Raw genomic sequence first — 16,536 nt, forward strand, 5'->3', positions numbered from 1 at the left:
TGTGACGTAACATCGATGTGCGCATGCGTATTACCATAAAGTATGCTGGATTTACTGGTATGACAGTCAGAACACCTTAAGGTCTCAGAGTCTGGAGGAAGAGTGGACCAGAACCACTATGATTCTTCACTAAATTCTCCATCCAGACACAAAACGTCCAGATTTTCATTTTAAAATTCAAATCTTTCCAAGAATGTTCAGCAATTAAAAAAAGAGTGGGAATAATTATTAAAATTAAAAACCGTTCTGTTTCCGCGCTGCAGCTTGTCAGTGTAATCTGATGGTAGCTTCAGGCTACCTGGGATTCCTGAACATCTCGGCACGCCGGCGCGCTGCATAAATGCAGGAATTCATTTTAACAAACACTGAGCCCAGGTATGGTGCTGCACAAGGACAGGCTCACGGTTCAGTACTGAAACTTTTTTAATTTGTCTATAAAATATCTGAATTATCTGAGGAACTAAAGCTGGACTTAGAAATATTTCCTTCTGCATCTAATGAATCTAAATATTAGATGAGTTTCGTATTTTAAACCGAGGTGCTAAAATACACGAACTTTTCGACAATATTTAAAGATAAGCTAATATAGTTAGTTCCCGAAAGCAGCGCCGATCAGGTAAAATCCTGTAGTAATCATATTCTCCGACAGTCCGTGAATGCAGCACCAGCTGGCGCTCTGCGTAGAAACAATCATGGCGGACACGGTGAGTGACAGACCTGCTGCCGCTTTTAAAACCAGCGAGCAGCGGGAGGCCTGCCGGCTTTTAGCGCAACACTTTATGATTCAAAGGAGGGAAACGGAGGCGGGAAGCTTTAGAGACGAGTTAATCTTTCCTCTGATGCTCAAACTCTGAACATTAGCGTCGCTAGAACGAGTCAGGGTTTTTCACAATAAGTGTCTTTTATTAAGGGCTCTAATAAACAGGAAGTAATAAAATATGCTCTATTTATCTGATGATCAGAGGCTGTTTAATGTCATTTCTTACCATGTTAACATATCATACTCTGATTTGATAACGGTTGTTAAAGGTTTGCTCTGATTGGCTCAGTCTGGCTCCATAATCATGAAATAAATGATGCTGGTTAAACTCAGCTAAATGGACCCGACATGTTAAGGTCTGGTTCACGGCCCATGATGCAGTTCGGTTCCGATCAGCCTGAACTGAAATTTAACCTCAACATCAGCGTTGGTTACACCCTGCCCTGTTCTGGAGGATCGTTTGGACCAGATTTGACTCCTGGTTTACCTGCAGAACAAGCCCACATCACCATCCCTCCACCACCCAGGCTGCAGGTGCTGCTCTGACATTATTGCTTGAAGACAACAGAATCAGGATAAAAAGTGGATACACCAGGAATAAAACGGTGTGGGTTAAAGCAGGAGAGATGGAACCAGGCCAGAAGTAGATGAAAATAAAATCTGTTCTGTCCTGCAGAAACACTGGATGTTAAAACGGGATTTAACGACACTCCCAGTTCCTGGGGTCATTCGATGCATCTATCTGCTCCAGAGCAGCAGCCAATCAGAACCGCCCTCATGAGGTCCAGGTTCTGCTCAGCAGCTGACGGTCCGGTTGGATTTGACCTCTGACCTCTTCAGTTCCTGTCATGTCCTCAGGTGTCCAGCAGCGACCTCCGGCCTTCAGCCAAACGCAGACGCCTCAACCCCGCCGCCATTGTCCCTGTCCCCGTCTACTCCAGCAGGGTAAGATGGTTCTGACCCAGTTCTGGCCGGTTCTGACCCGGTTCTGACCCCAGATTGGCTGTGTTGTGTCTGTGTGTCCAGGTGAGCAGCAGTCTGCAGCTGAAGCCCACAGCATGCCTGCTTGGAGGGAGGGAGAGCTCAGGTAAGACGCTGCAGCGGCGCTGCCGGCCACCAGGGGGCTCCACCTCTCTGACCGCATGCTGCTTCAACCTCTGACCAGATGATGGCGGTGATGAGAGCTTGTGGGCGGAGTTTAACCCCCGGAGGCCAGCGGTGGTGGAGCTCAGTGACTCCGAGGAGGAACCAGAACCTGGGCGGTTCCGATCCAAACCTGCAGAGAACCAGCTGTGAGTTGGACAGCAGCCGGTTCTGCTCAGTCCGGACGCGCCGTAGCTAACGCAGCATTGCTATCGTCTCTGTTTGTCCCAGAGGACACGCTGGCTGCCCGTCCCCGCCGCCGCCTGAGAGCCCGGTCCAGAAGCAGTCCAGCAAGGCCCGGCGGAAGATCAGGTGAGTCTGGTTCTGGTTCAGTTTGGTTCTGGTCCTGTCCGGTTCTGGTTCTGTCTCAGGCCATCTGTCCTCTGTCCAGTGAGATCAACAAGAAGCTGCGAGCCGTCAGCGCCGTTCTGTCTCCGGAGCCTCCAGACCAGAGAACCAGTCGGCGCCGGAACCGTCGGAACCAAAGGTCTGACCCGACCGACGACAGTGATGATGTCATCATCATGAGCCCGGCGGACGGGTCCGACTCGCCGCGGGAGATTCCACTGAAGATCCGCTGCCGGACTGACGTCCACAAGGTTCTGGTGCTGCCGGTACGTTCAGAACCAAACAGGCCCAAAGCTGCTCTGTCCTCCAGAACCACAACTGGGTCACAGGCTGTTGGTGTGACCCGGATCAGAACCAGGTCCTGATCCACGGTGGTTTGTGGGTCGGTCCTGTGGAGGACAGCTTGGGTTCGATGGACCGGAAGTGTGACCCGGTTTATGGCGGTTCTGTTCCAGTCGACCCGGCTCAGCGAGGTGTTGGGCCGGCTGGCCGCCATCCTGGAAGTCCCGCCCCCTCGCCTGCTGCTGCTGAGGGAGGAGCTGGAGCTGCCGGCCGGCGCCACCGTGGGCCAGCTGGGCCTCGGCATCGCAGACATCTTAGGTGAGTCACATGACCTCGGTGGACCGGACCGGACCGGTCCGGTACATAAGCTGCTGATGAGGGGAAAAAAAACAACAATAAATTTCTCATCACAAATAATCAGATCAGTAACACAAAGAATTTTCTGTTTCAGTTTTAGAATCGTTGGTTTCTCAGTTTATTACAGATTTAACTAAATTTAATTAAAACGTTTCTGAGTTTATTTTGTTGGTTTTAGTGAACAATAATCAGGAGGTGTTCCGATCCATCGGCCACCAATCATAATCGTTTTTCACGGCCGATTTCTGTGAAGAAGTGTATGATTGGTGATCGATCACCGTCTCTTGTTGCCGATCACAAGTATCTCACTTCTCAGCCTGTGTTGCAGCTGATCTCCTCTTTCCTTCACACCGCGCAGGCGCGCAGCAACAAACGCTGTGATGTGGTGAGGAACTTTAACGCTGAGTGATTGGGGACGTTTCGTGTTGCGGCGGAGAATTACCTCGGGGTGAAGCAGGTCACGATGCATCAACACAGCGAATCTAATATGATATTTAAAAACAAACACTTGATTGATTTGGCTGCATCAGTGCAGGAACAAAAGACATCCGGGTCCATCAGCAGGTAGAGCAGCGCAGCTACCTTTTTTAAATGTCTTTCTCACTGTTTACGTTTTAATGATGTTTTTCAAATCTCTTTCTCACATGCTGCTTTTATTTTAATTATGTAAAGCACTTTGAAATGCCTTGCTGCTGAAATGTGCTATACAAATAAAATTTGATTGATTGATTGATACCAACACTCACCGGATTAGCATCACGCTCAGAAAGCTAAACAAATAACCCCAATAATAATCCAAGTCTTGGAGCTGCGGAGTGAGACGGTTCTGGTTCTGGTTCTGGTGTCGGACCGCCGCTACTGGCGGTAATGTTTCTCAGACGGAGCCGCTCGGCCTCCAGACGGTGAGCTCTCACAGCGAGCAGCTGCAGCAGGAGCTGAAAACAGATTCTAGACGTGTATTAAAATATGTGTCATCTCTAAATTATGTGAATTTATTACCAGATCACAGAGCAGCATTTATACCTAAAGCAAAAAATTAACAGTCAATCCAGGCGATGGGCGGAGATCGGCATCATGGGTGATCGGTATCAGCAGCAAAGATCCTGATCGGAGCGTCTGTAACAATAACCTTAACCAGAACCTCCTGACCCGTACCAGAACCTCCTGACCCGTACCAGAACCTCCTGACCCGTACCAGAACCTCCTGACCCGTACCAGAACCTCCTGACCCGTACCAGAACCTCCTGACCCGTACCAGAACCTCCTGACCCGTACCAGAACCTCCTGACCCGTACCAGAACCTCCTGACCCGTACCAGAACCTCCTGACCCGTCTGTTTGCTGCCAGAATGTGTGGTGATGCCAGCAGAGGAGCAGAGCTGCAGCAGCAGCTGCGTCAGCCTGAAGCTGCAGAGCAGAGACAGATCTTCCTCCCAGCTCTTCTTGGTCCACAGAGTTCGTACTCCTCTTCCTCGCTGCTTCCTCATCTTCATCCTCTGTGCCGTAGCGTCCTGACAGTGTAGCGCCTCCTCTCCCCACCAGGAGGCGCCGCTGAGCTCCGTGTTCTCCCAGTTCCTGTCGCGGCTCCCCGCCGGCGCCCGCAGGTCGGTCCGGTTCCACTTCGACGGCTCCAAGGTGGCGGGCAGCCAGACGGCGGCGCAGCTGGAGCTGGAGGACGGAGACATCATCGAAGTTTGGACCTGAAGCTTCGCCGCCGGCTCGGTTCTGTCGGGCTCAGAAACCAACAAACCCTCTGGAGTCCAGTTGGTTGGTCAATAGGTTCCGACTCCACAGATGGTTTTTATTTGATTCTAAGGATAATAATAATAAAGTTACTGGACCAGAGAAGACACACATTTACCAGTTTGTGTTAATAAATAAACATTAGCGAATGAAACAAACTGGATCTAACTTTCATTTTCACTGAATATTATTTTATTCACTTCTTGTGCCGAAACCGTGGCTCCTCCGCCGTTGCCATGGTTACCAGGGCTGCTCCTGTGGGGACATCCCGCTAATGCAGAGTTTCTCCACCCTGGTCCTCAGGCCTCCTGTCCTCCATGTTTCAGGTGTTTCCCTTCTGCCACCTGGATTGTGTCTCTGGGTGATTAACAGGATCTGCAGCTCCTGATGGTCCTGCAGTCATTTGGATCAGCTGTTCTGGAACAGAGGCTCATCTAGAACATGCAGAGCAGGGGGGCTGAGGACCAGGTGGAGAAAAAATGCACTAATGGCTGATAGCAGAGCTAATTATTAGCTTAGCATTTTTGTTAGCTTTAGAAACGTTTAGCTAGCTTAACTTCCCCTAAGTTAATTTTTCCAAGTAAATTTTCAAGCTTTAATTTTCTTGGCTGTTTTGTAAACTTTCAATTGAATAAAGCTCAACATTTGTCAAAGTTTTGGTTAATTCTTCAAATAAATGTTTATATTCATGCTCTTATTTTGAAGTGACCTTACGCTGCAGTTTCATTTCCTCTTTTTTCAGCAAACTTTGAGCAAGTACTAATTATATGATAAACAAAAGAGGTTTACAGACTTGATGAACAACCAACAATGGTTGATAAATCCATGAAAAATTCAGATGTATGATTTTTTTTTTAGCCTCTTTTCTCCTTGTGACGTGTCAACATGATTGAATTTAGCACTTTATTAGCTTCTGCTAACTGCCATGGTGTTGTCGCGCTTCAGTGTTAGCATAGCTAATGTTTATGATTAGTGCTCCTGAGTTAGCGGTAGCACTGGTCTCAGTTCAGGTGATCAGCTCTGATCTCTGCAGTTAGCCTGCTGCTTTTTGTCCCTTTTCAAAAATGTAAGTTAAATTAAGACCTGGTTCCATTATCATTATTGCATTGACCTGATACAATCCCTTTGAACATTGTTGGAGACATATTTAGCAAAGTTGGGATATTTAGCTGGCAAATTGTTCAGGTATGGAGTGAAAATAGTCTCAAAATATCTGCATGTGTAAAAAGATTTGTGTGTGTAAAAATATCTGTGCGTGTGTAATACTGGATTTGTTAACCTTAAAAATAAAATAAACCTTCTCCTACGCCTATACATGTTGAAAAAGTACACACAAATCACCTGGTACGCACACACAAAACTGCATTTACACACAGATCCGGTTACGAGTGCACAACTATTTCTGAGACTCATTTCACGCTTCCGGGAAGCTTCCAGATTTGTGTGCAGATGATGCGTTTACATGCTAGTAAAAGCTGGGACATCTGAGTTTTGCTCTGAGTCTAGTGTTTTTATCCTCTGACGTTTCTCACTGTGCCGAAGTGGCAAATATGTTAGTTCGATGTAAAAATCCACGCTTAGCTCCCAACAGCTAACGTAGCATAACTGACATAAACATTAGCTCCCGCTAACAGAAACATATGAGGAGGGCAGAGTATCAAATACCAGACATATAAAACTTAACCTGAAATCATTTATAATTACTCCATGTCTCATTATAATCGGAGGGCAAAGCCTGCAGGTTTAGCTCCAACTTCAGAGGACAGACCACCGGGACGCTCCGTCTCTTCTGGGTTTGCCTGGCTATTTTTCCAGCCAGCGAACCATTCCGCCACCTAGTGGTCGCTTTTCAGACCACTTGGTCTCCTGTACCGCTCAAAAATGCACAATATGTCTATAAATAATTTTAGGATATTATAAGGAAGTGCTGATATATTCCGTTTTCCACGAAGTAACATATTTGCCACTTTGGCACAGTGAGAAACGTCAGAGGATAAAAACACTAGACTCAGAGCAAAACTCAGATGTCCCAGCTTTTACTAGCATGTAAACGCACCATCTACGCACAAATCTGGAAGCTTCCCCGAAGCGTGAAATGAGTCTCAGAAATAGTTGTGCACTCGGAACCGGATCTGTCTGTAAATGCAGTTTTGTGTGTGTGTACCAGGTGATTTGTGTGTACTTTTTCAACATGTATAGACGTAGGAGGTTTATTTTATTTTTAAGGTTTACAAATCCAGTATTACACACACACAGATATTTTTACACACGCACAGATATTTTGAGACTATTTNTGGATGTTCAAATATTTACTATAATCAATTAACAAAAGAAAGACCATAAAGCTTCAAAGAAGACCAGTGTCAGTCTGTACAGACTGAGGAGACACCATAACATCTACCAACAGAGCAGGTTAACTACTGTAGTTTGAAAGGCGTCTTGGTTCAGTTGACGGCTCAGTTTGAAGCTTCAGGTTCTGGTGTTGAACCTCCCAGAATCTCAGCTGCTGCAGATTGTCTGAAGATGCAGAGAAAAGTACAAATAGACAGTTAGTCTACAGTTATGCTGATTTTCCTGAACAGCTGATGCACCGACAGACCTGACTGTGACAGAACATTACTGAACCTGAAAATTACTTGAATGATCACAATATATGTAGAAAATTTTCTTTTTATGTTGATCAAATGTTTTACATTCAATGTTTTTCTGTGGAGGCTATTTTTGCAGTGGTGCTTTAAATAAATGCATAAAATATTTATTTTCTTAAGTATGTCTTTATTAGTTCTCAATTGTGTCAAAATATCAATTGAGAAAGAAATTTACTGCATGTGAAAATTTAAACCATCTGAATACATTTTACCATCTACATTCATCAACTTGAAATGAAGATGAACAGGAACATCAGGTTTGTCCTGGTTTGCAGACGAGGTATATATTTGTTTAAGGGCCGATGAAATGGGGTCCAGACACAAACACAGTTTAATCTGAAGATTCTGGAGGATGTGTGAATAGGTCTGTCACCATGAAAAACATTTTACTGTCTGATAAATGGTTGCAGAAGTTCTCGACAAACGATAATTTAGTTCTTTTGAGACCATTTATAATGGTAATGACGAAATAATAATGCAAGAACACATTCTCAGATTCTAATGAACATTTAACACTGGAACTGGAAGACATTGTTAATATCCAGAATAAACAAAACTAATGAATTTTGAAGTCTTTTTAGACAAAATTGCTTTTCAAAATAAGATCTAATTGAGACCAAAGTACCAAACTGAAGACTTTTATTATCCAGTTTTTGGTAGAAAGAGAAAAAAACAGAAACGATAAATCAGGCCAAGGGATTTATCGTTGAGTTTGTTTTAATTTATCATCCGATTAATTGGTTATTCTGACAGGCCTATGTGTGAACATTAGACTAAATCCTTAAGTATGTTGAAAAGTCAACATAAATGACGTACCTTTCAGGTTGTTCTGCTGAATAAAGTAGCAGCAGATGATGATCCTGCAGGTCCAGATCTACCTTCATTACTGCTGAAGCAACAAAATACGGTTTCAGTGATAGTGACCAACATCTATAACATAATCTCCTGAAGATGCTTGTCGACTTCGGCATCATGAAACTTAATCAACCTGGTTAAAGTTAAGACTGAAGACAGACTTTCAAACTGTGTGACAGTAAAAATCCACGCTTAGCTTCCAATAGCTAACGTAGCATAGCTCACATAAACTTTAGCTCCCGCTAACAGAAACATATGAGGAGGGCAGAGTATCAAATACCAGATATATAAAACGGAACCTGAAATCATGTATAATTACTCCATGTGTCATTATAATCGGAGGGCAAAGCCTGCAGGTTTAGCTCCTACTTACTTCAGAGGACAGACCACCGGGACGCTCCGTCTCTTCTGGGTTTTCCTGGCTATTTTTCCGGCCAGCGAACCATTCCGCCACCTAGTGGTCGCTTTTCAGACCACTTAGTCTCCTGTACCGCTCAAAAATGCACAATATGTCTATAAATAATTTTAGGATATTATAAGGAAGTGCTGATATATTCCGTTTTCCACAAACTAAAGTATTTGCCACTTCGGCACAGTGAGAAACGTCAGAGGATAAAAACACTAGACTCCGAGCAAAACTCAGATGTCCCAGCTTTTACTAGCATGTAAACGCATCATCTGCACACAAATCCCGGAAGCGTGAAATGAGTCTCAGAAATAGTTGTGCACTCGTAACCGGATCTGTGTGTAAATGCAGTTTTGTGTGTGCGTACCAGGTGATTTGTGTGTACTTTTTCAACATGTATAGGCGTAGGAGAAGGTTTATTTTATTTTTAAGGTTAACAAATCCAGTATTACACACGCACAGATATTTTTACACACGCACAAATATTTTGAGACTATTTTCACTCCATATTCAGGTGCAGAGCTAAATCTCTCAACAGCAATGATTCTGATTAATTCATAAATTTACTTTTTTATTGTATTTATTTATTTTGCCACGGTTGTATTTCTGAATCATTGTTTGCCAAAAGATGTAAATAAAATGGCTTTGGAGTCTTTTTTTTTTTTTCGACGCACTACATCTTCCACAGCCATCCCATATATAAATATTGAGTTTTTGCCAGCAGGCTGAATTTTTGATGCATTTAAACATTGAAAATGTGTCATTTGGACCTGGGTAATGACCAAAATTGTAAATTAACCATTTGATATCGTTCAGTTTTATTTTGCCTCGGCATACATTTTCATTCTATAATTTAATTGGATTTGTGAGCGGCTGTTTTAATCACGGCACCATTAGGATAAATGTTCGCGGAACTTTCCGGTTCAGGAAACGTAACCAGTAAATGTAATAAATGTCAGTTTTCTGTGACTTCGCTTTAGTTCCCAGGGAACCGTTCCGGTCACGTGACCCGCTGGTCATGTGAGCCTCAGAGCGGAAGTTGGCTCAGCTGGATGATGGCGGCGGTGAACAACTGACTTTTCTAAGCCGTCGGCGGAAAGCTGTTCAATTTTACCTCTGATTCTACTTTTCTTCGAGCCTCTGGAGGAGTTTTAGCTGTAAGGTGATAAAATGACTTTTAATTAATTTTTCTGACTTTCAGTGGGAATATTTTAAACCGGCAGCAGGAGACGGAGAGAGAACCGTCCTGATTCATCCTCCCAGGTAAACACCGTCAGCAGGTTGGGGATGAGGTCTGGGGTTGGTTCATGTCTCCTTGTTTTTAGTTGATGTTTTTGGAGACGAATTAAAAAGAAAACGTGCTGAAATGTTTCAACTCCGGTTTCAGTCAATAAAAGTAAATATTTAACTTTCTGTGAGGTAAAAATACTAAAATCTGTTTAAATTTTGATGAAGTTTGGTGCATCAGAAAACAGCAATCTTCAGTAGAAATTCTGCTAAATGTGGCGCTTTAAAATAAAATACACAGTGATTCTCTACAGAATCTTACAGAACAAATATTTCCCCTTTAGTCCCAGACGAGGATCGTGTTCCTGCTGTGGACAGAGGACATCAGTCTTGTCAGCAAATATAGAAATCTGCATCTGGATTATTCCAGTTTCCAACAGTCAACATGTCAAAGTTTCTGGAGCAGATTTAAAGCCCTGATAGAAAATCAGAACCTTCCTGTCATCAGGGAGTTTGTGGAGGCTGGAACAGGCAGGATCTCCTCATTCGCTGATGACCTTGTGATATTGTCGCTTTGTTAGGCTTTTCTTCTGCTGCAGCTCTTCACTCTCTGATGTTTTAGATATTCCAGCTTAGTTCCTCTTTCAGCAACAGATGAAGGTGAAACTGCTTCCTCCTCAGAGGTTCACTTTTCCATGTTGATTTCTGCCGTTACCGTCTGGACCGACACGTTGGCACCGTCTCCTGGTGTTTTGGGGGGAAAGCCTCTAAAATGCTGAACCTGATGTTGCTCATCTGACTGAATTGAAGGAAATTTTGCTTATTCTGGAAATGCAAACATCTGGATGTGCATGCTTTGACTAGTCAGTGTTTTGACTAGTCAGCTGTTTCCTCATGCGGTGACTCGTCGACTGTTTTAATCTGAGCTGCTGTCGGGTCAGAAAAGCCAGAAGAGGTCCGTCTTTAGCTCGTCTTCCTGAAACCGGCTTTGTGTTCACAGACGTCACATGACTACTGACAGCATTTATAAGACTTTCTCTGCTGCAGGGGCAACGGATCCAGAGATCTGACGTTCAGCAGAACTGGTCCATGAAGGAGGTTCAGGACAGAACCGACTATTTTAACTCTTACTGTCCATTTCTTTATTTTTTCAGTTAAGACTTTCTAGAGGCAGATCTGGAGAATTAAAACATGTTAGGAACAGAAAAGCAGCAGATAGTGAGATGGGTTGTCTTCTCCTCAGCCGCAGCCATGTCTCTGGGTCAGCACTCGTCCGACTCGGCGCCGCTCTTCTCCTCCGACAGCGAGGCCGAGGCGCCGGAGGAGGCGGCCGGGCGGCGTGGGGGCGGCGAGGAGGCGGCCAGCGGCGTGTCGGGCGTCCGCGCGCGGCTCATCGTCTGCATCCTCTGCTACATCAACCTGCTCAACTACATGGACCGCTTCACCGTGGCAGGTAGGGGCCGCTCCAGACTCAGCAGAGACCCCTAAACCTGACCCCTGACCCTTTAGGCTGACGGCCAGAGATCAGGAACCAGTCTGGATTTTTTTCAGTTAACTTCATGTTGTTTTGGTTGAAGCAGGAAGAAGGTGGAGCTGCTGGTCATGGAACTAAATGTTTTAGATCCATTTAAGAGGATCTAAAACATTTAGATCCTCTAAAATGTTTTAGTCTAGAAGCTTTTAAACCAGAGAGGAAAGGCATCAGCAAAGACCTGAGAGAAGTGTGAAGGGGTCAAAGGTCAAATCCAAACCATCTGAAGTCCAACAGACTCCAGAGAAGATTATTCCCAGGAGGATAACATCTCAAAGGGCGGCCAACATTCCCAGCAGGGGTGGCCAATTCTGCCAGTATGCTAATTTGAGCTTAGCACTTTTGCTAACTTTGAACATATTTAGCGCACTTAGTTTTCACATCTGTGCTACAGTTTTCATTATGCTCTTATTTTGAAGGGGATAAAGCCCATTTCCTCTTTCCAGTCTTTTTTCCCAGTCAGTGTATTTAAAACCAGAAACAGACGAGATCAAACTAAAACCCACAGCAGGACATAAACATACGGGCCTCATGGAGCCTGTGAATTATGTCAAAATGAAGGTGTTGCTTTCAGATGTGATTAGAATTGACGTTAGCGCTGTAGCGTTAGCTTCCACCAAATGCTGTGTCGTTGTAGCATTAGCTTGGAGTGAGTCATCAACAGAACAACGATCCCGACCCACGGCCCGGTTCCTTCAGTCCGGACCGACTGCCGTTCAGCTCTGTGAGGTTCTGGATCCACCTGGATGCCTCCAGAAACCTCACAACCTTCAGGAGAGTTTAGTTTAGTCAGAGCTGCCCACCAGTTAAAGTTTCCTTAGTTTCATCTTTGGGAAGGAAATCTCACATTCTGGGGTTTTTTGAATTAATTCAACAAAATGAAAAATACATGTTGAGCAAAAACGTGGAGATGTGAGTCAGAAGCTATGAGCTGGGCAGAGACCCAGCAGGCGGTACAATCTGCTAGTGCAGTCATTGTGGGGCCCCATGCGGGGGGCCATAGAGGGCCCCATGGCGGGGAGACAGAGGGCCCCATGGCGGGGGCACATAGAGGGCCTCATGGCGGGGAGACAGAGGGCCCCATGGCGGGGGCCCATAGAGGGCCTCATGGCGGGGGCACATAGAGGGCCTCATGGCGGGGGCACATAGAGGGCCTCATGGCGGGGGCACATAGAGGGCCTCATGGCGGGGAGACAGAGGGCCCCATGGCGGGGGCCCATAGAGGGCCTGTACTAACTAATCGGAGGCCCAGACGGTGACCCAGAGCAGAATGGAGAGGATGGATTGTAGGCGAATGAAATGGTTGTTCTGCCAATGTGACATTTGTATTTTTTGCGTTTATGTATCTGTCGGTTCTGATCCGGTTCTGATGTTGGTTCTGGATGAGGTTGTCCTTGTTGCTGTGCTGCAGTTTTTTGCTTCCTGGAGAAATTTCTCCTGCGGGAGATGACAAACGATCTGACCCTGACCCCTTCCTCCAGGAGTTCTTCCGGACATCGAGAACTACTTCCAGATCGACGATGGAAAGTCTGGCTTGTTGCAGACGGGTGAGACGGCTTTCCTGGTCCAGAACCAAATGGATCCTGGTCCGGTATGGGGTCGGGTTCTGGTCCAGATCCCTGGGTTCAGCCCAGGGTTGTGGACCCGGGTCGGTCCAGATAGCAGAAGGGGTCTGGTTCTGGATCGGCTCCATGGGCCTGCAACCGGTTCTTTCTTCAGTTTTTATCTGCAGCTACATGGTGCTGGCTCCTGTGTTTGGTTACCTTGGCGACAGGTACAACAGGAAGTACATCATGTGTGGCGGCATCGCCTTCTGGTCCGTGGTGACCCTGGCCAGCTCCTTCACCCCCCAGCAGGTGAGCGGCTCCAGAACCTGCTGGTCCCAGAACCGGCTCCGGTCTCTGACGGTGGTTTTTGCGGCTGCAGCATTTCTGGGCCCTGCTGCTGACCCGAGGCCTGGTCGGCGTCGGCGAGGCCAGCTACTCCACCATCGCCCCCACCATCATCGCAGACCTCTACGTCAAGGAGAAGAGGACCAGCATGCTCTCTGTCTTCTACTTCGCTATCCCTGTGGGCAGGTCAGTCGTCTGCAGCCTGACCTCTGACCTCTGAAAAATCAGCTTGCATAGAAAGTTGAGCTTCTTTAAGTCAGTAATTCCCGAGTCTTGATGTGGCCGATTGTTTGTCTTGCTTTAAGTGGAACTGGAACTTTTCATCATTATTTATCCATAAAAGCTGAAAGTTAATTTAGTTTCATTCGTTCTAGAAAAACTCTTGGAGGTTTCAGTGCTGCGATGATGAACTTCATCGGCTCTTATCAATGTCATCAAGTTATAAAAACCTCATCAGGGCAGAAAATTCACATGAGAACTGGTTTTATCTTCAGCACTGTGATTGGCCGGTCTTTTTGATGACATCACAGGGTCCTGGTCCAATCAGATGATTACTAGCAATAGATGATCAGAGTCTCTGAGGTCTGATGTTTTGGAAGAATGATGTGGGTGTGTGGTCTTCCTGCTGCCAGCGGCCTGGGCTACATCGTGGGGTCACAGGTCAGCGCCGTGGCCCAGGACTGGCACTGGGCTCTGCGGGTGACGCCGGCGCTCGGCCTCATCGCCGTCCTGCTGCTGCTGTTCGTGGTCCGGGAGCCGAAGCGAGGCGCCGTGGAGGCGCGGGCCGAGCTGCACCAGACCAGCTGGCTGACCGACCTGCGGGCGCTCAGCAGGAAGTAGGTGACCTCAGCCGGAGGAGCGCTCCGCCGCCCGCCTCGCCGCTGACCGCTCTGTTCTCTGTGCAGCCGCAGCTTCGTCCTGTCCACTCTGGGCTTCACGGCCGTGGCGTTCGTGACGGGCTCCCTGGCGCTCTGGGCGCCGACCTTCCTGTTCAGAGCCGCCGTGTTCTCCGGGCAGAAGGCGCCGTGCGCGGACGAGGCCCACTGCGCCTCCTCAGAGAGGTGGCTCCTCCCCCTCGCCGTCCGCCGCCTCCAGGCCCGCAGCAATCCTGACCCGTTTCCTCCTCCGCAGCCTGATCTTCGGCATCATCACCGTCATCACCGGCGTGCTGGGCGTGTTCAGCGGCGTCCAGGTGAGTCGACACCTGAGGAGGAAGACGCCCCGAGCCGACCCGTATGTGTGCGCCGCCGGCCTGCTGCTGTCGGCGCCGTTCCTCTACCTGGCCATCGTGTTCGCTCAGGGAAGCACCGCCGCCACATACGTGAGTTCAGCCCACACACGGTGGGTCCCGGTTCTGGTTCTGGTCCCGGTTCTGGTCAGTTTGGTTGTTTAAATGGGTTTAATGAACGTTTCAGTCAGAAATCATTGATTATCAGCATCAGTCGAGATCTGATCCTTGGAGTTTCAGACATCATAACCTCCTCTTCCTCCTCTTCTCCTTCCTCTCCTCTTCCTCCCCCTCCCCTCCTCTTCCTCCTCCTCTTCCTCAGGTCTTCATCTTCCTAGGAGAAACCTTCCTGTCCATGAACTGGGCCATCGTTGCCGACATCCTGCTGGTGAGAACCTTCATCTCAGATCTTTTCCAGGTCCGATCAGGACCGGACTGTGAGGTTCTCCAGAACCAGAGAACCCGTCGGTGACCCGGTTTCGCCCCGTGTTTCTGTGTTCAGTACGTGGTGGTTCCGACCCGCCGCTCCACAGCTGAAGCTCTGCAGATTGTCGTCTCTCACCTGCTGGGCGACGCTGGCAGTCCCTACATGATCGGAGTGGTAAGTCCTTCCGGACCGGACCGGAACCTGCAGACAGAAGGTTCTGCAGCAGAACCGCAGCGCACCGGCAGTTCCACCTGTTTCACAGTGGCCTAGTCAAAGCCTAACGCTGTTCTCTCCCGTGCCGCAGCTGTCCGACTCCCTGCGGAGGTCCGACTCGTTCCTGTGGCGGTTCCGCTCCCTGCAGCTCTCTCTGCTGCTCTGCTCCTTCGTCGCCGTGGTGGGCGGGGCTTTCTTCCTCGCCACCGCCCTCTTCGTGGAGAGCGACCGGACCCGGGCGGAGAGCCACGTCCCCGCAGGTGAGCCCCACCTTCTGCCTCCAGACCCACCCGACCGGAACCTCCTGAGTCACCGATGGTTGTTGTGGTTCCAGCCGACGAGCCCATCGTGGTTCCGAAGAGCGGGCGGTCCACTCGCGTGCCGGTGTCCAGCGTCCTGATCTGAAGCCCCGCCCCTGCACCTGATTGGACCGTCCTCCAGAGAAGCTGCTTCATTGGCTGAACTGGCAGACAGTCAGGAACGCCGCAGCGACCCGGGAGACGGAACCGGGTCGACCCGTTTGGAGCGGCCTTCAGAACCATGTAGCTTTGTTTTATAACGTCACTAATCTTTAAGCTGGTTGGAGCTTCTAATGAAGTTCTGACCCGGTTTGGATGTTCTGGTTTCAGAACATTTCAGCCTTTATTTAAAATCTGCTTTTATTTCATGTTTGATTTTTGATTTTAACCTAATTTTTGTTAAAAAGAAAATAAACTTTTATCTTTTAGTTTCTTGTGTTTTTAATCGGAACCAGCAGAAGTTCTGTTCGTGTCGGTTTGGATTTGATCCAGTTTGAATAAATAAAACATTTTGTTTTCTCCCTGCAGATCAACATACTTTTATTTTTGAAACCAAATGTCTGAAATATCAATTAAAAATGAAACCTAAAGGTGATGAAACCGGACCGGGTCGAGACCAGGCCGGGCCCAACCAGTCCTGGTCTGGGGACAAGTGGTTTGGTCCAACCTGCTGGTGCAGCCAGGTCCAGAACCAAAACACTGCTCACTTTGTTTTCTGTTCTGTCCTTGTCCCGGTTCTGCTCTGGACCCGGTTCTGATCTGGACCCGGTTCTGCTCTGGACCCGGTTCTGATCTGGACCCGGTTCTGATCTGAACCCGGTTTTGATCTGGACCCGGTTCTGCTCTGGACCCGGTTCTGCTCTGGACCCGGTTTTGATCTGAACCCGGTTCTGATCTGGACCGGTTCTGATCTGAACCCGGTTTTGATCTGGACCGGTTCTGATCTGGACCCGGTTCTGCTCTGAACCCGGTTTTGATCTGGACCCGGTTCTGATCTGAACCTGGTTTTGATCTGGACCGGTTCTGATCTGGACCCGGTTCTGCTCTGGACCCGGTTCTTCTCTGACCCTGGTTTTGGTCTGGACCCGGTTCTGATCTGGACCCGGTTCTGATCTGGACCCGGTTCTGCTCTGAACCTGGTTTTGATCTGGACCCGGTTCTGCTCTGGACCCGGTTCT

At 47.7% G+C, this 16,536-nt stretch overlaps 2 protein-coding genes across 3 annotated transcripts; both read left to right on the forward strand.

Moving 5' to 3' along the window:
* Positions 1 to 603: 603 nt before the first annotated feature.
* On the forward strand, positions 604 to 15,885 carry spns1 (SPNS lysolipid transporter 1, lysophospholipid). Of its 2 annotated transcripts, XM_016661690.1 has the most exons (18): positions 604 to 704; positions 1,619 to 1,705; positions 1,787 to 1,847; positions 1,926 to 2,052; positions 2,135 to 2,215; positions 2,295 to 2,517; positions 2,707 to 2,851; positions 11,012 to 11,221; positions 12,781 to 12,846; positions 13,019 to 13,155; positions 13,226 to 13,377; positions 13,824 to 14,027; positions 14,097 to 14,252; positions 14,323 to 14,512; positions 14,742 to 14,807; positions 14,922 to 15,020; positions 15,151 to 15,319; positions 15,394 to 15,885. In XM_016661690.1, exons 1-18 carry the CDS (start codon positions 657 to 659, stop codon positions 15,462 to 15,464), a joined length of 2,292 nt encoding a protein of 763 aa, XP_016517176.1. In that variant the 5' UTR covers positions 604 to 656; the 3' UTR covers positions 15,465 to 15,885. The 2 variants fall into 2 exon arrangements, with proteins under 2 accessions (XP_016517176.1, XP_007573947.1); XM_007573885.2 differs by lacking the exons at positions 604 to 704; positions 1,619 to 1,705; positions 1,787 to 1,847; ... (2 more) ...; positions 2,295 to 2,517; positions 2,707 to 2,851 and adding an exon at positions 8,999 to 9,804.
* Positions 3,966 to 4,790, forward strand: nfatc2ip (nuclear factor of activated T cells 2 interacting protein). Its single transcript, XM_016661691.1, has 2 exons — positions 3,966 to 4,344; positions 4,432 to 4,790. Exons 1-2 carry the CDS (start codon positions 4,249 to 4,251, stop codon positions 4,591 to 4,593), a joined length of 258 nt encoding a protein of 85 aa, XP_016517177.1. The 5' UTR covers positions 3,966 to 4,248; the 3' UTR covers positions 4,594 to 4,790.
* Positions 15,886 to 16,536: the final 651 nt, after the last annotated feature.

This window comes from Poecilia formosa, unplaced genomic scaffold (genome assembly GCF_000485575.1).
Source record: "Poecilia formosa unplaced genomic scaffold, Poecilia_formosa-5.1.2 Scaffold339, whole genome shotgun sequence".
Lineage (NCBI taxonomy): Eukaryota > Metazoa > Chordata > Actinopteri > Cyprinodontiformes > Poeciliidae > Poecilia > Poecilia formosa.